The sequence below is a fragment of the Bombina bombina genome, chromosome 1 (assembly GCF_027579735.1).
Source record: "Bombina bombina isolate aBomBom1 chromosome 1, aBomBom1.pri, whole genome shotgun sequence".
Classification (NCBI taxonomy): Eukaryota; Metazoa; Chordata; class Amphibia; order Anura; family Bombinatoridae; genus Bombina; species Bombina bombina.
The window spans coordinates 768,397,009-768,416,842 of record NC_069499.1 but is presented as its reverse complement, the minus strand read 5'-3'; the positions used below and the strand labels follow the sequence as shown (position 1 = coordinate 768,416,842).

Sequence of the window (19,834 nt, the reverse complement as noted above, 5' to 3'; positions counted from 1 at the left end):
ACACCGGGTCTATCCCACTCCTTACTTATAATTTCTGTAAGTCTTTTTGGTATAGGAAAAACGTCAGTACACACCGGTACCGCATAGTATCTATCCAACCTACACATTTTCTCTGGAATTGCCACCGTGTCGCAATCATTCAGAGCCGCTAATACCTCCCCTAGTAACACACGGAGGTTATCAAGCTTAAATTTAAAATTTGAAATTTCTGAATCCGGTCTCCCCGGATCAGAACCGTCACCGACAGAATGAAGCTCACCGTCCTCATGTTCTGCCAATTGTGACGCAGTATCAGACATGGCTCTCGTGTCATCAGCGCGCTCTGTCCTTAACCCAGAGCTATCGCGTTTGCCCCTTAATTCGGGCATATTATATAATACTTCTTTCATAACATTAGCCATATCATGTAAAGTGATTTGTAAGGGCCTAGATGTACTAGGTGTCTCAATCCTACGCATCTCCCGAGCGGGAGACGCATGTACTGACACGTGAGGAGAGTTAGGCGGCATAACTTCCCCCTCGTTGTCTGGTGATAGCTTCTTTATCGGTACAGATTGACTTTTATTCAAAGCAATATCAATACAATTGGTACACATCGTTCTATTGGGCTCCACATTGGCTTTTGAACATGATGAACAAACAGTTTCCTCTGAATCAGACATGTTTAAAACAGACTTAGCAGTGAAAAACTAACAAGCTTGGAAATCACTTTCAATAAGTTTTACAAGCAATATAAAAAACGCTGCAGCGCTTCAAAAATACAGATATAATTAAACAATTCTTAACAAGAAGTGTATTATTAGCAGAGGATTGCACCCATTAGCAAAAGGATGATTAACCCCTCGATACCCAAAACGGATAAAACAGATATCAATTAAGATTTAACGCTTTTAATCACAGTCAGCACACTGTCACAGATCTCACAAATGAAATTTGCAGACCCCTGAGCTCTCTAGAGACGTCCTGGATCAAGGAGGAAGAAGCAGAAAGACTGTGCAATAATTTTAACTGCGCAACAAGGCGCTAAAACAAGGGCCCTCCCACTCCAATCACAACAGTGGGAGCCCTGATATAACGTTTTCCATGCAGAAAAATATGTTAGCCATGTGGAAAAAATCATGCCCAAAGCGATTTATCACCAAAGTACCTCACAAAAAACGAATAACATGCCAGTAAACGTTTTATTAAAAAACAACATTTTTCAATGTCATGCAAAGCTATCACTAAGCCTGCTACCAGTCGCTACCACTGCAGAGAAGGCTTAAGTATTATTTCAGTGTTAACAGTATTTTCTCAGTCAAATTCTAGTCCCTAGAATATAACTCGACTGCGCATACATTTATCAGCCTGATACCAGTTGCTACTACTGCATTTATGGCTGTACTTACATCATACGGTAACAGCAGTATTTTCTTAGTCAATTCCATTCCCAGAAATAAAGTACTGTACATACCTCATTTGCGGAGGACCCCGCATGCTATTCCCAGTTTCTGAAGTTACCCCACTCCTCAGAATGTCGAGAACAGCCAGTGGATCTTAGTTACACCTGCTAAGATCATAGATAAAAAACGCAGGCAGTTTCTTCTTCCAAATACTGCCTGAGATAGAAAAACAGCACACTCCGGTGCCATTTAAAATAACAAACTTTTGATTGAAGAATAGTTAAGTAAAAACTCCAGCTCCTCTCGCGACCTCCTTCTTTGTTGAGGGTTGCAAGAGAATGACTGGGTATGACATGTGAGGGGAGGAGCTATATAGCAGCTCTGCTTGGGTGATCCTCTTGCAACTTCCTGTTGGGAAGGAGAATATATCCCATAAGTAATGGATGACCCGTGGACTGAACACACTTAACAAGAGAAATAATACAATTTAACCCAAATTCAAACAATATATTTCCCTGAAAAGAGATAGAAGTCTGGATTTGGAAACCATATCAGCTTATCCGGACTACTACAGTAGACCCAAAAGGTTTAGAAAATCTTCACTAGCAGAATCATCTGAAAACTGCTTTGAAAGACTATCCAACCAAACAGAAAAAGCCACAGCCACACCAGAAACACTAACTGCTTGCCTAAAGAGAAGGTCTGCTTGCTGGAAAACCCACCAATGAAAATATTTCAATTTCCTATTCATAGAATCTTAAAAGAAGATCTTCCAAAGGAATGGTAGTATGCCTAGCCCAGGCATATATGACCACATCCACCTTGGGAACTGTCTCCCAAAGCTCAACATTAGATGTTTGCAAAGGATACATTTTCTTAAACCCAGCTGAAAGATTAATAGAGCCGCCAGGCTTTGTCCAATTCCCAGAAACTGACTCAGAGACAGCATTAGGGATAGGAAAACCACAGAAAACTTAGCAAAAGGTTTTAAAATTAAATCCAAACAGACGACCTCAGATACCTAAGGATCTTAAAATCCTTTAGTACATAATACCTCTTTTAAAAGGGTACGAATATGATCAACCTTAAACAAACAAAAAAAAAAAAAAGAGAACAACTCAGAATCAAGATCAGAAAGACTCCTGATCAACATAAAATCTCACCTTCAGAGGATGAATAATCAGAACCAGGATCTGGGACATTATGTAATACAGGCTTAGAACGAGTAGAGAGTAAATAATGAAATGACCCTTTTCCCCTTACTTAAAGGAGGCATAGCCGCCAGCATTTTGGATACAGTAGAGCATACAAAATTCTTGAATCATGGAGACAAATTGGCAAAACTCCTCTGTGTGGCAAATAGTAGAAGGGCAGATACCTTTAGAAGCAAAAGCAGCATTAGTCTCATTAGAATGCATTACAAGATTTAATAAAGATGCACAGTAAAGCTGGAGGCAACACATCAACAAGTTTACAATAAAAGCAACTCACATTGGTAGGAAAGTGTTTAGAGGAATTAACATCTAAAGAAGGTTTAGAGACAGAAACAGAAGGCTGCATAATTAGTGAAGACTACAAAAAGTAGAAAAAACAGCTATAATGTTATTTCCTTCTAAAAAGAATGTTTGAAGCAAGGGAAAACTTACCCCCTCCAAGTAAAGAATCATAAAAAACAGCAAGGCCACAGAGAACTTACCCAACGCAAAAAGAAGAAAATGCGCAGGAGAACAGAAAGCACTAAGAAACTGATAGCACTTAGAGATGGAACACAAGCGTAAACAGTGTAGATAAATATACTAAAGCATGGCACACAAAAAAAAAAAAAAACAGAATTTATGTTTACCTGATAAATTACTTTCTCCAACGGTGTGTCCGGTCAACGGCGTCATCCTTACTTGTGGGATATTCTCTTCCCCAACAGGAAATGGCAAAGAGCCCAGCAAAGCTGGTCACATGATCCCTCCTAGGCTCCGCCTACCCCAGTCATTCGACCGACGTTAAGGAGGAATATTTGCATAGGAGAAACCATATGATACCGTGGTGACTGTAGTTAAAGAAAATAAATTATCAGACCTGATTAAAAAACCAGGGCGGGCCGTGGACCGGACACACCGTTGGAGAAAGTAATTTATCAGGTAAACATAAATTCTGTTTTCTCCAACATAGGTGTGTCCGGTCCACGGCGTCATCCTTACTTGTGGGAACCAATACCAAAGCTTTAGGACACGGATGAAGGGAGGGAGCAAATCAGGTCACCTAAATGGAAGGCACCACGGCTTGCAAAACCTTTCTCCCAAAAACAGCCTCAGAAGAAGCAAAAGTATCAAACTTGTAAAATTTGGTAAAAGTGTGCAGTGAAGACCAAGTCGCTGCCCTACATATCTGATCAACAGAAGCCTCGTTCTTGAAGGCCCATGTGGAAGCCACAGCCCTAGTGGAATGAGCTGTGATTCTTTCAGGAGGCTGCCGTCCGGCAGTCTCGTAAGCCAATCTGGTGATGCTTTTAATCCAAAAAGAGAGAGAGGTAGAAGTTGCTTTTTGACCTCTCCTTTTACCAGAATAAACAACAAACAAGGAAGATGTTTGTCTAAAATCCTTTGTAGCATCTAAATAGAATTTTAGAGCGCGAACAACATCCAAATTGTGCAACAAACGTTCCTTCTTCGAAACTGGTTTCGGACACAAAGAAGGCACGACTATCTCCTGGTTAATGTTTTTGTTAGAAACAACTTTTGGAAGAAAACCAGGTTTAGTACGTAAAACCACCTTATCTGCATGGAACACCAGATAAGGAGGAGAACACTGCAGAGCAGATAATTCTGAAACTCTTCTGGCAGAAGAAATTGCAACCAAAAACAAAACTTTCCAAGATAATAACTTAATATCAACGGAATGTAAGGGTTCAAACGGAACCCCCTGAAGAACTGAAAGAACTAAGTTGAGACTCCAAGGGGGAGTCAAAGGTTTGTAAACAGGCTTAATTCTAACCAGAGCCTGAACAAAGGCTTGAACATCTGGCACAGCTGCCAGCTTTTTGTGGAGTAATACAGACAAGGCAGAAATCTGTCCCTTCAAGGAACTTGCAGATAATCCTTTCTCCAATCCTTCTTGAAGAAAGGATAGAATCTTAGGAATCTTTACCTTGTCCCAGGGGAATCCTTTAGATTCACACCAACAGATATATTTTTTCCAAATTTTGTGGTAAATTTTTCTAGTTACAGGCTTTCTTGCCTGAACAAGAGTATCAATAACAGAATCTGAGAACCCTCGTTTTGATAAGATCAAGCGTTCAATCTCCAAGCAGTCAGCTGGAGTGAGACCAGATTCGGATGTTCGAACGGACCTTGAACAAGAAGGTCTCGTCTCAAAGGTAGCTTCCATGGTGGAGCCGATGACATATTCACCAGATCTGCATACCAAGTCCTGCGTGGCCACGCAGGAGCTATCAAGATCACCGACGCCCTCTCCTGATGGATCCTGGCTACCAGCCTGGGGATGAGAGGAAACGGCGGGAATACATAAGCTAGTTTGAAGGTCCAAGGTGCTACTAGTGCATCTACTAGAGTCGCCTTGGGATCCCTGGATCTGGACCCGTAGCAAGGAACCTTGAAGTTCTGACGAGAGGCCATCAGATCCATGTCTGGAATGCCCCACAGTTGAGTAATTTGGGCAAAGATTTCCGGATGGAGTTCCCACTCCCCCGGATGCAATGTCTGACGACTCAGAAAATCCGCTTCCCAATTTTCCACTCCTGGGATGTGGATTGCAGACAGGTGGCAGGAGTGAGTCTCCGCCCATTGAATGATTTTGGTCACTTCTTCCATCGCCAGGGAACTCCTTGTTCCCCCCTGATGGTTGATGTACGCAACAGTCGTCATGTTGTCTGATTGAAACCGTATGAACTTGGCCTTCGCTAGCTGAGGCCAAGCCTTGAGAGCATTGAATATCGCTCTCAGTTCCAGAATATTTATCGGTAGAAGAGATTCTTCCCGAGACCAAAGACCCTGAGCTTTCAGGGATCCCCAGACCGCGCCCCAGCCCATCAGACTGGCGTCGGTCGTGACAATGACCCACTCTGGTCTGCGGAAGGTCATCCCTTGTGACAGGTTGTCCAGGGACAGCCACCAACGGAGTGAGTCTCTGGTCCTCTGATTTACTTGTATCTTCGGAGACAAGTCTGTATAGTCCCCATTCCACTGTAACTGAGCATGCACAGTTGTAATGGTCTTAGATGAATGCGCGCAAAAGGAACTATGTCCATTGCCGCTACCATCAAACCTATTACTTCCATGCACTGCGCTATGGAAAGAAGAGGAACGGAATGAAGTGTCCGACAAGAGTTTAGAAGTTTTGTTTTTCTGGCCTCTGTCAGAAAAATCCTCATTTCTAAGGAGTCTATTATTGTTCCCAAGAAGGGAACCCTTGTCGACGGAGATAGAGAACTCTTTTCCACGTTCACTTTCCATCCGTGAGATCTGAGAAAGGCCAGGACTATGTCCGTGTGAGCCTTTGCTTGAGGAAGGGACGACGCTTGAATCAGAATGTCGTCCAAGTAAGGTACTACTGCAATGCCCCTTGGTCTTAGCACCGCTAGAAGGGACCCTAGTACCTTTGTGAAAATCCTTGGAGCAGTGGCTAATCCGAAAGGAAGCGCCACGAACTGGTAATGCTTGTCCAGGAATGCGAACCTTAGGAACCGATGATGTTCCTTGTGGATAGGAATATGTAGATACGCATCCTTTAAATCCACCGTGGTCATGAATTGACCTTCCTGGATGGAAGGAAGAATTGTTCGAATGGTTTCCATTTTGAACGATGGAACCTTGAGAAACTTGTTTAAGATCTTGAGATCTAAGATTGGTCTGAACGTTCCCTCTTTTTTGGGAACTATGAACAGATTGGAGTAGAACCCCATCCCTTGTTCTCCTAATGGAACAGGATGAATCACTCCCATTTTTAACAGGTCTTCTACACAATGTAAGAATGCCTGTCTTTTTATGTGGTCTGAAGACAATTGAGACCTGTGGAACCTCCCCCTTGGGGGAAGCCCCTTGAATTCCAGAAGATAACCTTGGGAGACTATTTCTAGAGCCCAAGGATCCAGAACATCTCTTGTCCAAGCCTGAGCGAAGAGAGAGAGTCTGCCCCCCACCAGATCCGGTCCCGGATCGGGGGCCAACATTTCATGCTGTCTTGGTAGCAGTGGCAGGTTTCTTGGCCTGCTTTCCCTTGTTCCAGCCTTGCATTGGTCTCCAGGCTGGCTTGGCTTGAGAAGTATTACCCTCTTGCTTAGAGGACGTAGCACTTGGGGCTGGTCCGTTTCTACGAAAGGGACGAAAATTAGGTTTATTTTTGGCCTTGAAAGACCTATCCTGAGGAAGGGCGTGGCCCTTACCCCCAGTGATATCAGAGATAATCTCTTTCAAGTCAGGGCCAAACAGCTTTTTCCCCTTGAAAGGAATGTGAAGGAGTTTGTTCTTGGAAGACGCATCAGCTGACCAAGATTTCAACCAAAGCGCTCTGCGCGCCACAATAGCAAACCCAAAATTCTTTGCCGCTAACCTAGCCAATTGCAAAGTGGCGTCTAGGGTGAAAGAATTAGCCAATTTGAGAGCACGGATTCTGTCCATAATCTCCTCATAAGGAGGAGAATCACTATCGATCGCCTTTACTAGCTCATCGAACCAGAAACACGCGGCTGTAGTGACAGGGACAATGCATGAAATTGGTTGTAGAAGGTAGCCCTGCTGAACAAACATCTTTTTAAGCAAACCTTCTAATTTTTTTATCCATAGGATCTTTGAAAGCACAACTATCTTCTATGGGTATAGTGGTGCGTTTGTTTAAAGTAGAAACCGCTCCCTCGACCTTGGGGACTGTCTGCCATAAGTCCTTTCTGGGGTCGACCATAGGAAACAATTTTTCAAATATGGGGGGAGGGACGAAAGGTATACCGGGCCTTTCCCATTCTTTATTTACAATGTCCGCCACCCGCTTGGGTATAGGAAAAGCTTCTGGGAGCCCCGGGACCTCTAGGAACTTGTCCATTTTACATAGTTTCTCTGGGATGATCAAATTCTCACAATCATCCAGAGTGGATAATACCTCCTTAAGCAGAGCGCGGAGATGTTCCAACTTAAATTTAAATGTAATCACATCGGGTTCAGCTTGTTGAGAAATTTTCCCTGAATCTGAAATTTCTCCCTCAGACAAAACCTCCCTGGCCCCCTCAGACTGGTGTAGGGGCATTTCAGAACCATTATCATCAGCGTCCTCATGCTCTTCAGTATCTAAAACAGAGCAGTCGCGCTTACGCTGATAAGTGGGCATTTTGGCTAAAATGTTTTTGATAGAATTATCCATTACAGCCGTTAATTGTTGCATAGTAAGGAGTATTGGCGCGCTAGATGTACTAGGGGCCTCCTGAGTGGGCAAGACTCGTGTAGACGAAGGAGGGAATGATGCAGTACCATGCTTACTCCCCTCACTTGAGGAATCATCTTGGGCATCATTTTCAGTGTCACATAAATCACATTTATTTAAATGAGAAGGAACCCTGGCTTCCCCACATTCAGAACACAGTCTATCTGGTAGTTCAGACATGTTAAACAGGCATAAACTTGATAACAAAGTACAAAAAACGTTTTAAAATAAAACCGTTACTGTCACTTTAAATTTTAAACTGAACACACTTTATTACTGCAATTGCGAAAAAGTATGAAGGAATTGTTCAAAATTCACCAAAATTTCACCACAGTGTCTTAAAGCCTTAAAAGTATTGCACACCAAATTTGGAAGCTTTAACCCTTAAAATAACGGGACCGGAGCCGTTTTTAACTTTAACCCCTTTACAGTCCCTGGTATCTGCTTTGCTGAGACCCAACCAAGCCCAAAGGGGAATACGATACCAAATGACGCCTTCAGAAAGTCTTTTCTATGTATCAGAGCTCCTCACACATGCGACTGCATGTCATGCCTCTCAAAAACAAGTGCGCAATACCGGCGCGAAAATGAGGCTCTGCCTATGATTAGGGAAAGCCCCTAAAGAATAAGGTGTCTAAAACAGTGCCTGCCGATATTATTTTACCAAAATACCCAGATTAAATGATTCCTCAAGGCTAAATATGTGTAATATATGAATCGATTTAGCCCAGAAAAAGTCTACAGTCTTAATAAGCCCTTGTGAAGCCCTTATTTACTGTCTGAATAAACATGGCTTACCGGATCCCATAGGGAAAATGACAGCTTCCAGCATTACATCGTCTTGTTAGAATGTGTCATACCTCAAGCAGCAAAAGACTGCTCACTGTTCCCCCAACTGAAGTTAATTCCTCTCAACAGTCCTGTGTGGAACAGCCATGGATTTTAGTAACGGTTGCTAAAATCATTTTCCTCTTACAAACAGAAATCTTCATCTCTTTTCTGTTTCAGAGTAAATAGTACATACCAGCACTATTTTAAAATAACAAACTCTTGATTGAATAATAAAAACTACAGTTAAACACTAAAAAACTCTAAGCCATCTCCGTGGAGATGTTGCCTGTACAACGGCAAAGAGAATGACTGGGGTAGGCGGAGCCTAGGAGGGATCATGTGACCAGCTTTGCTGGGCTCTTTGCCATTTCCTGTTGGGGAAGAGAATATCCCACAAGTAAGGATGACGCCGTGGACCGGACACACCTATGTTGGAGAAACGACATGCACAGATGAGCCGACGTGCGCAAACTCACTGAGACGACACGCTTACCTGAGAAAAAAAAAATGGACATCTTCTAAATAGGATCCAGTAGATTGGCAAACCAGTGCTGAAAAATAACAGCAGAGGATATGGAATAGGAGTATACCGATGAGCCAACAGGAGGAGGCCAAGGACAGGATTGTGACTAACTCACCTAGGGTGGTAATTGTGCCACTACTCCATATGCCCAATACATCCCTCCATTTAACAGCAGCTCTCTGAGGGGAAATGGGCCTCAAATCAGTCTGAGAAACACTCATCGAAGAACATCAGAAGCACCTTCATTCTTCACCTTCCTCCAGCGGAGGTAAAGACAAGACTGATAACCAGTAAGGAGAGAGGGGTTTTATAGCGCTCTTGGGGTCTGGGAATCTTTTCCTCCTCCTAGTGTTAAGAAAGAGTAAATCCCAGAAGTAATGGATCGTTGACTTTTACCGCCTGTATGAAAAAGTTTAATTTTGACTTTACTGTTCCTTTAATGCACAAAGTAAAAAGAAGGTGACATGTGTAGAGATATCCCTAGGCTTCATATAAGCTCAGCCTATCACATATCCCCATTTTACCAGCTCTGTATTAGAAATCTGAGTAGGAGAGGACTCTGTTCTTTTTTTACAGCAGTTCTACAACTCGTTGGGACAGAAGAGCTAAATCCTTAGCTATACATAAACAATGGATACAGGCAAAATAAATTAAGGGGAAAAAATCATGTGACAATTACCACGTATGATCCAAAACATGCATGAAAACTAAAACTTATCACAGAATTTAAAATGCTATGATTTCTTCAAATTCAAAAACCTTCTCACCTTTGCTGCATCTGAAACGGTGTCCCAGTTTCCCCCACTTAACGAAAAGTGTCCACTACCTATGCGCATTAAGATTTCTTCTGGTGTATCATTAGGTCCATTCGCAAAAGGCGTATAGCTGAGGGTATAAAAACTGCAATTAGGATGAAATACATACAGTTCTGGAAACAAAAGAACCCCGCCTTTCCTATACATTAATGAAAGCTTAAAAGGACAATGAGGACAGTGTACTTTTATCCTATTTAATGTGTTCACAATTATTCATTTACCTACTGGAGTGTATTAAATTGATTACAAATAGTTTGTTCACCTTTATTTATTTCCATTTGAAATAGCTGATTTTGCCTATTGCAACCCCACCAAAACCGGACATTTCTATGCCCAAAGGGACATAAAACAAGTTGGGATAGAGACAAAAAAACAGAATTTATGTTTACCTGATAAATTTCTTTCTCCAACGGTGTGTCCGGTCCACGGCGTCATCCTTACTTGTGGGATATTCTCTTCCCCAACAGGAAATGGCAAAGAGCCCAGCAAAGCTGGTCACATGATCCCTCCTAGGCTCCGCCTACCCCAGTCATTCGACCGACGTTAAGGAGGAATAATAGCATAGGAGAAACCATATGGTACCGTGGTGACTGTAGTTAAAGAAAATAAATTATCAGACCTGATTAAAAAACCAGGGCGGGCCGTGGACCGGACACACCGTTGGAGAAAGAAATTTATCAGGTAAACATAAATTCTGTTTTCTCCAACATAGGTGTGTCCGGTCCACGGCGTCATCCTTACTTGTGGGAACCAATACCAAAGCTTTAGGACACGGATGAAGGGAGGGAGCAAATCAGGTCACCTAAATGGAAGGCACCACGGCTTGCAAAACCTTTCTCCCAAAAATAGCCTCAGAAGAAGCAAAAGTATCAAACTTGTAAAATTTGGTAAAAGTGTGCAGTGAAGACCAAGTCGCTGCCCTACATATCTGATCAACAGAAGCCTCGTTCTTGAAGGCCCATGTGGAAGCCACAGCCCTAGTGGAATGAGCTGTGATTCTTTCGGGAGGCTGCCGTCCGGCAGTCTCGTAAGCCAATCTGATGATGCTTTTAATCCAAAAAGAGAGAGAGGTAGAAGTTGCTTTTTGACCTCTCCTTTTACCTGAATAAACAACAAACAAGGAAGATGTTTGTCTAAAATCCTTTGTAGCATCTAAATAGAATTTTAGAGCGCGAACAACATCCAAATTGTGCAACAAGCGTTCCTTCTTTGAAACTGGTTTCGGACACAGAGAAGGTACGATAATCTCCTGGTTAATGTTTTTGTTAGAAACAACTTTTGGAAGAAAACCAGGTTTAGTACGTAAAACCACCTTATCTGCATGGAACACCAGATAAGGAGGAGAACACTGCAGAGCAGATAATTCTGAAACTCTTCTAGCAGAAGAAATTGCAACTAAAAACAAAACTTTCCAAGATAATAACTTAATATCAACGGAATGTAAGGGTTCAAACGGAACCCCCTGAAGAACTGAAAGAACTAAATTGAGACTCCAAGGAGGAGTCAAAGGTTTGTAAACAGGCTTGATTCTAACCAGAGCCTGAACAAAGGCTTGAACATCTGGCACAGCTGCCAGTTTTTTGTGAAGTAACACCGACAAGGCAGAAATCTGTCCCTTCAGGGAACTTGCCGATAATCCTTTTTCCAATCCTTCTTGAAGGAAGGATAGAATCCTAGGAATCTTAACCTTGTCCCAAGGGAATCCTTTAGATTCACACCAACAGATATATTTTTTCCAAATTTTGTGGTAAATCTTTCTAGTTACAGGCTTTCTGGCCTGAACAAGAGTATCGATAACAGAATCTGAGAAACCTCGCTTCGATAAAATCAAGCGTTCAATCTCCAAGCAGTCAGCTGGAGTGAAACCAGATTCGGATGTTCGAACGGACCCTGAACAAGAAGGTCTCGTCTCAAAGGTAGCTTCCAAGGTGGAGCCGATGACATATTCACCAGATCTGCATACCAAGTCCTGCGTGGCCACGCAGGAGCTATCAAGATCACCGACGCCCTCTCCTGATTGATCCTGGCTACCAGCCTGGGGATGAGAGGAAACGGCGGGAACACATAAGCTAGTTTGAAGGTCCAAGGTGCTACTAGTGCATCCACTAGAGCCGCCTTGGGATCCCTGGATCTGGACCCGTAGCAAGGAACTTTGAAGTTCTGACGAGAGGCCATCAGATCCATGTCTGGAATGCCCCATAGTTGAGTGACTTGGGCAAAGATTTCCGGATGGAGTTCCCACTCCCCCGGATGCAATGTCTGACGACTCAGAAAATCCGCTTCCCAATTTTCCACTCCCGGGATGTGGATAGCAGACCGGTGGCAGGAGTGAGACTCCGCCCATAGAATAATCTTGGTCACTTCTTCCATCGCTAGGGAACTCCTTGTTCCCCCCTGATGGTTGATGTACGCAACAGTCGTCATGTTGTCTGATTGAAACCGTATGAACTTGGTCCTCGCTAGCTGAGGCCAAGCCTTGAGAGCATTGAATATCGCTCTCAGTTCCAGAATATTTATCGGTAGAAGAGATTCTTCCCGAGACCAAAGACCCTGAGCTTTCAGGGATCCCCAGACCGCGCCCCAGCCCATCAGACTGGCGTCGGTCGTGACAATGACCCACTCTGGTCTGCGGAATGTCATCCCTCGTGACAGGTTGTCCAGGGACAGCCACCAACGGAGTGAGTCTCTGGTCCTCTGATTTACTTGTATCTTTGGAGACAAGTCTGTATAGTCCCCATTCCACTGACTGAGCATGCACAGTTGTAATGGTCTTAGATGAATGCGCGCAAAAGGAACTATGTCCATTGCCGCTACCATCAACCCGATCACTTCCATGCACTGAGCTACGGAAGGAAGAGGAACGGAATGAAGAATTCGACAAGAGTCCAGAAGTTTTGTCTTTCTGGCCTCTGTTAGAAAAATCCTCATTTCTGAGGAGTCTATAATTGTTCCCAAGAAGGGAACCCTTGTTGACGGGGATAGAGAACTCTTTTCCACGTTCACTTTCCAGCCGTGAGATCTGAGAAAGGCCAGGACGATGTCCGTGTGAGCCTTTGCTCGAGGGAGGGACGACGCTTGAATCAGAATGTCGTCCAGGTAAGGTACTACTGCAATGCCCCTTGGTCTTAGCACCGCTAGAAGGGACCCTAGTACCTTTGTGAAAATCCTTGGAGCAGTGGCTAATCCGAAAGGAAGCGCCACGAACTGGTAATGTTTGTCCAGGAATGCAAACCTTAGGAACCGATGATGTTCCTTGTGGATAGGAATATGTAGATACGCATCCTTTAAATCCACCGTGGTCATGAATTGACCTTCCTGGATGGAAGGAAGGATAGTTCGAATGGTTTCCATCTTGAATGATGGGACCTTGAGAAATTTGTTTAAGATCTTGAGATCTAGGATTGGTCTGAACGTTCCCTCTTTTTTGGGAACTATGAACAGATTGGAGTAGAACCCCATCCCTTGTTCTCTCAATGGAACAGGATGAATCACTCCCATTTTTAACAGGTCTTCTACACAATGTAAGAACGCCTGTCTTTTTATGTGGTCTGAAGACAACTGAGACCTGTGGAACCTCCCCCTTGGGGGAAGTCCCTTGAATTCCAGAAGATAACCCTGGGAGACTATTTCTAGCGCCCAAGGATCCAGAACATCTCTTGCCCAAGCCTGAGCGAAGAGAGAGAGTCTGCCCCCCACCAGATCCGGTCCCGGATCGGGGGCCAATATTTCATGCTGTCTTGGTAGCAGTGGCAGGTTTCTTGGCCTGCTTTCCCTTGTTCCAGCCTTGCATTGGTCTCCAAGCTGGCTTGGCCTGAGAAGTATTACCCTCTTGCTTAGAGGACGTAGCACCTTGGGCTGGTCCGTTTTTACGAAAGGGACGAAAATTAGGTCTATTTTTTGCCTTGAAAGGCCGATCCTGAGGAAGGGCATGGCCCTTACCCCCAGTGATATCAGAAATAATCTCTTTCAAGTCAGGACCAAACAGCGTTTTCCCCTTGAAAGGAATGTTTAGTAGCTTGTTCTTGGAAGACGCATCAGCCGACCAAGATTTCAACCAAAGCGCTCTGCGCGCCACAATAGCAAACCCAGAATTCTTAGCCGCTAACTTAGCCAATTGCAAAGAGGCGTCTAGAGTGAAAGAATTAGCCAATTTGAGAGCATTGACTCTGTCCATAATCTCCTCATAAGGAGGAGAGTCACTATCGAGCACCTTAATCAGTTCATCAAACCAGAAATATGCGGCTGTAGTGACAGGGACAATGCATGAAATGGGTTGTAGAAGGTAACCCTGCTGAACAAACATCTTTTTAAGCAAACCTTCTAATTTTTTATCCATAGGATCTTTGAAAGCACAACTATCCTCTATGGGAATAGTGGTGCGTTTGTTTAAAGTAGAAACCGCTCCCTCGACCTTGGGGACTGACTGCCATAAGTCCTTTCTGGGGTCGACCATAGGAAACAATTTTTTAAATATGGGGGGAGGGACGAAAGGAATACCGGGCCTTTCCCATTCTTTATTAACAATGTCCGCCACCCGCTTGGGTATAGGAAAAGCTTCTGGGAGCCCCGGCACCTCTAGGAACTTGTCCATTTTACATAGTTTCTCTGGGATGACCAAATTTTCACAATCATCCAGAGTGGATAATACCTCCTTAAGCAAAATGCGGAGATGTTCCAATTTAAATTTAAAAGTAATCACATCAGATTCAGCCTGCTGAGAAATGTTCCCTAAATCAGTAATTTCTCCCTCAGACAAAACCTCCCTGGCCCCCTCAGATTGGGTTAGGGGCCCTTCAGAGATATTAATATCAGCGTCGTCATGCTCTTCAGTAACTAAAACAGAGCATCCACGCTTACGCTGACAAGGGTTCATTTTGGCTAAAATGTTTTTGACAGAATTATCCATTACAGCCGTTAATTGTTGCATAGTAAGGAGTATTGGCGCGCTAGATGTACTAGGGGCCTCCTGAGTGGGCAAGACTCGTGTAGACGAAGGAGGGAATGATGCAGTACCATGCTTACTCCCCTCACTTGAGGAATCATCTTGGGCATCATTGTCATTATCACATAAATCACATTTATTTAAATGAATAGGAATTCTGGCTTCCCCACATTCAGAACACAGTCTATCTGGTAGTTCAGACATGTTAAACAGGCATAAACTTGATAAGAAAGTACAAAAAACGTTTTGAAATAAAACCGTTACTGTCACTTTAAATTTTAAACTGAACACACTTTATTACTGCAATTGCGAAAAAACATGAAGGAATTGTTCAAAATTCACCAAACTTTCACCACAGTGTCTTAAAGCCTTGAAAGTATTGCACACCAATTTTGGAAGCTTTAACCCTTAAACGGAACCGGAGCCGTTTTAAGCTTTAACCCCTTTACAGTCCCTGGTATCTGCTTTGCTGAGACCCAACCAAACCCAAAGGGGAATACGATACCAAATGACGCCTTCAGAAGTCTTTTATAAGTATCAGAGCTCCTCTCACATGCGACTGCATGCCATGCCTCTCAAAAACAAGTGCGCAACACCGGCGCGAAAATGAGACTCTGCCTATGCTTTGGGAAAGCCCCTAAAGAATAAGGTGTCTAAAACAGTGCCTGCCGAAATTATTATATCAAAATACCCAGAATAAATGATTCCTCAAGGCTAAATAAGTGTTAATATCAATCGATTTAGCCCAAAAAAGGTCTACAGTCTAAATAAGCCCTTGTGAAGCCCTTATTTACAATCGTAATAAACATGGCTTACCGGATCCCATAGGGAAAATGACAGCTTCCAGCATTACATCGTCTTGTTAGAATGTGTCATACCTCAAGCAGCAAAGGACTGCAAACTGTTCCCCCAACTGAAGTTAATTGCTCTCAACAGTCCTGTGTGGAACAGCCATGGATTTTAGTTACGGTTGCTAAAATCATTTTCCTCATACAAACAGAATTCTTCATCTCTTTTCTGTTTCTGAGTAAATAGTACGTACCAGCACTATTTGAAAATAACAAACTCTTGATTGAATAATGAAAAACTACAGTTAAACACTAAAAAACTCTAAGCCATCTCCGTGGAGATGTTGCCTGTACAACGGCAAAGAGAATGACTGGGGTAGGCGGAGCCTAGGAGGGATCATGTGACCAGCTTTGCTGGGCTCTTTGCCATTTCCTGTTGGGGAAGAGAATATCCCACAAGTAAGGATGACGCCGTGGACCGGACACACCTATGTTGGAGAAATAATATGTACTTTAATTACTTTACCTGCAAATTATACTGCAGTGCCTCGCCATTAATTCTTTCATTTAAGTTTCCGAAATGTAAAGCTTTAACTCCCCCCACACATTTCCTTCTATGGCTGTATCTATATCTATTGTTGTTTGGTAGAATGGAAAAGTGCATACAGATTATCTGCTGGAGCAGGCCTAGAAGCTGTGAACTCAGTTGAAATACAATGCCTGTGTTTAAACACTGATAGGGGGGGGGGTGAAGTTGGCTGTTCCATGCAGCTTAGCTATGTAATTAATTTTTTAAAAAAAAAATTTATGCAAACTATTTTTATTTAATTAGCCCTTTTAGGATATGCAAAGATCTCAACCTGTTTTATTTCCCTTTAAGTTCTGGTTAAAAAAAGCACGTAAACAAGAAGGTTTAGATAAAATAATGCTCCAAGAGCACTAATTTTCAAACCTGACCTCAGGCCTCCCTAACAGGCCACATTTTGAGGATATCTGAACTAGAGCACAGGTGAAATAATCAGCTGATTAGTAACCATGGTTATTTTACCTGCTCTCATCCAAGGTAATCGAGAAAACCTGGCCTGTTGGGGAGGCCTGAGGACAGGTTTGAAAACCAGTGTCCTAGAGCTACTCAAATGTTTATTTTCCATGGTTCTCTCTAAGGGCCCGATTATCTAAAGGTCTCGCATAAATATGCAGGAAACTTGTTTTGTTAACGTGCATCAAAAATCGTTTTACGTTAACCAAAAAAATTACTTTTTAAAAAAGGTAAAAATAATTACACAGGAATAAATTGTATTAAATATGCACAGTGTAAATTGTAATTTAAGTACACTGGATGAGCAAAAAACTGTTAGAAATTCATACTTCTAAATACAAAGTGTAAATTGTAAATTTTGTTTTATCGTAAAATGGGCGTGTGTGAAAGTCTCTCAAATCTAATTCTGTAAATATTTCCGATTTCACTTTTTTTCCCCTCACAAATTAAAAGGTGGCAAGGTTAAGACAAAAAGGAAATTTATGCTTACCCGATAAATTTATTTCTTTTACGATATGACTAGTCCACGGATTTCATCCTTACTTGTGGGATTTAACCTCCTGCTAGCAGGAAGTGGCAAAGAGCACCACAGCAGAACTGTATATATAGCTCCTCCCATCCCCTCCAGTCATTCGACCGAAGTTAGGAAGAGAAAGGAAAAGCCAAAGGTGCAGAGGTGACTGAAGTTTAATAAAAATAAGTACATACCTGTCTTAGAAATGACAGGGAGGGCAGTGGACTCGTCATATCGTAAAATAAATAAATGTATCAGGTAAGCATAAATTTCCTTTTCTTTTACAAGATATGACGAGTCCACGGTTTTCATCCTTACTTGTGGGATACAATACCTGTTACAGAAGCATTAGTTATTTTGTTGTGAAGAGCTTATTTCCCAGCAGCAATGCCTGAACCAGCAAGCCAGCGCCTAAGAAGGGCTCCAAGAAAACCGTAACAAGTATCATTTCATAAAGAGTTAAGTCTTTTTTTTTTCAGCTTTTAGAAACTATTGTCTAATCACCTCTGGAGCCAGACTGCTAATTGATAAGATGAACTTGTAAACTTGTTATCTTAAGTACTGTAATCCTATTGTGGCCTGTCAAAGGACAGTGTTCTCTATCTAAATGTGTGATGGGGGATTTTGTGCTTCCCCCCCTCTCCCCCTGGGAGTGCCCTGTGTACATGTAACCTTAATAAAAAGCAGGCTGGGCATCCCAGTCCTGAGTTCTTGTTTGACCCTCAATCGCAGCGTTGACTCGTTTTTGTGGGCAGAAGGGTATCCTAGCTGTACTGCAGCTAAGGGAGATTATTCTATATTTGCGAGACTCATATAGAATACTATGGAAAGCAGCTTCTCCCCTCTTTAGCAATAGGGATCCAGGCTACTAAGAGGTCCATCTCTCAGCGAGACTAAGGGTAACCGTAACATTTGGCGGCAGCGGCGGGATTTTCCTGGATTTCCTAGGAGAGGTACAGAACGGATGGAGAGCGCTTACGAAAAATTGAAGCGTACAACCCTAAAGGATTTACTTGAAAGCAGAGGGGGGTACGCCAGCAACCGGCCAAGGAGAGAGCTGATCGCAGAATTGACCGAACTGGATCAGAGCTTCACAATGGCGGAAACACCGACCACGATTAGTGACGAAAAAACCAGGATTGTTCGGGAAAGGCTCTCATTATACGGGCCGAACCCCTCCATGGAATTGGTACAGCAGTTGATGGCGGAGGCGGACGAGGATATACGAGAGACTCGAGCCCACAAACTCAACCTAGCGAACGCACACCGCAATGCTGAAGCCCCGCAGGTAATCATCCCTGTCGAAAATGCTGGGAGGCCCAAGATACCCTATGCGGCATTTCGACCCTTCCTAGAGAGCGAGACAGGTATTGATGAATATTTGGCGGACTTCGAAAGGCAATGTGCCCTGCACCAGATTCCCAACAGAGAGTGGCCCACGATATTGTCTGGGAAACTATCCGGGCGAGCCCTGGAAGCCTTTCGTACTCTGGGTGCTGAGGAAGTGACACAGTATGAGCTAGTTAAGGAGACACTGTTGCAACGGTACGCTGTAACTCCGGACATGTATCGCCGACAGTTTCGGGGCACGGAAAAGAAGCCTAACGATACCCATATGGAATGGGCGCACCGAATGCGGAGAGCGGCAAATCACTGGCTGAGCGGAAGTAAAGCGGTGACTGGGGAGGAAATTTTACAATTGTTTCTCTTAGAACATTTTTATAATGGCATGGAACAGCAAGGGAAGGAATGGCTGCGAGACAGGCGGCCTTCTACCTTAGAAGAAGCAGCCAAATTGGCCGATGAACATTATGACTCCCGTCTTCACGAACCCATGAACTACCGAGCTCCAGCACGGATCGAACCCAGAGAGGTTTACCGTGCACCCCCTCGTGCTGAATTCCGAGCCCCGGTGCCCACAGGGCCCGTCCGACACTCAGGACCACCCAATAACAGCTCTGAGCGTCCCAGACCGACTTGCCACCGATGCAAGCAACCAGGGCATTTCATGGCTAGCTGCCCCCTTAATACGCACCAGACACCCAGGAATTACAATTACCCCTCTGGGTCCTATCGTCCGGCCCGGGCCCTCTGTGTTAACCAAGAGGCCCCTATGGAGGGATATGTGGGGCCGCTTCACGAGGCAGACCCTGTATATGCTGCCTCAGATAACCGCCAGCACCATCGGCAGAGGGTATGGCTCGAGGGGCGATCTACCGAGGGATTGCGAGACACAGGGGCTACTATCACGCTGGTACAGAGTCATTTGGTGCCAGAGCACAAGCGATCCGGACAGACTGTGGCCGTTAGAGTGGCGGGGGGGGATGTGTACAAAATTCCAACAGCTAAAGTGCATCTTGATTGGGGAGCGGGGAAGGGGGCTGTGAACGTGGGCCTAATGGATAATTTACCTGCCGAAGTACTACTGGGCAACGATTTGGGCCCCATGACTTCTGCCTATGCTCCAGTATGCAACAACGAGGCGGACCCAGTGACTACACGGGCCCAAGCCCGGACGGAGCGAGAGCTCTCACCAGTGCGGGAGACACAGGTAAGACCTACCCCGACCTTGCCTGA

At 43.8% G+C, this 19,834-nt stretch overlaps 1 protein-coding gene across 1 annotated transcript in view; it reads right to left on the bottom strand.

Annotated features, from left to right (window-relative positions):
• The window catches only part of RPS6KA6 (ribosomal protein S6 kinase A6), a 322,001-nt gene that overhangs the window by 35,148 nt on the left and 267,019 nt on the right, over positions 1-19,834 (bottom strand). The window contains exon 14 of the mRNA XM_053699338.1: positions 9,927-10,044. Coding sequence (XP_053555313.1) covers positions 9,927-10,044 — 118 coding nt within the window. The remainder of the gene's footprint in view (positions 1-9,926; positions 10,045-19,834) is intronic.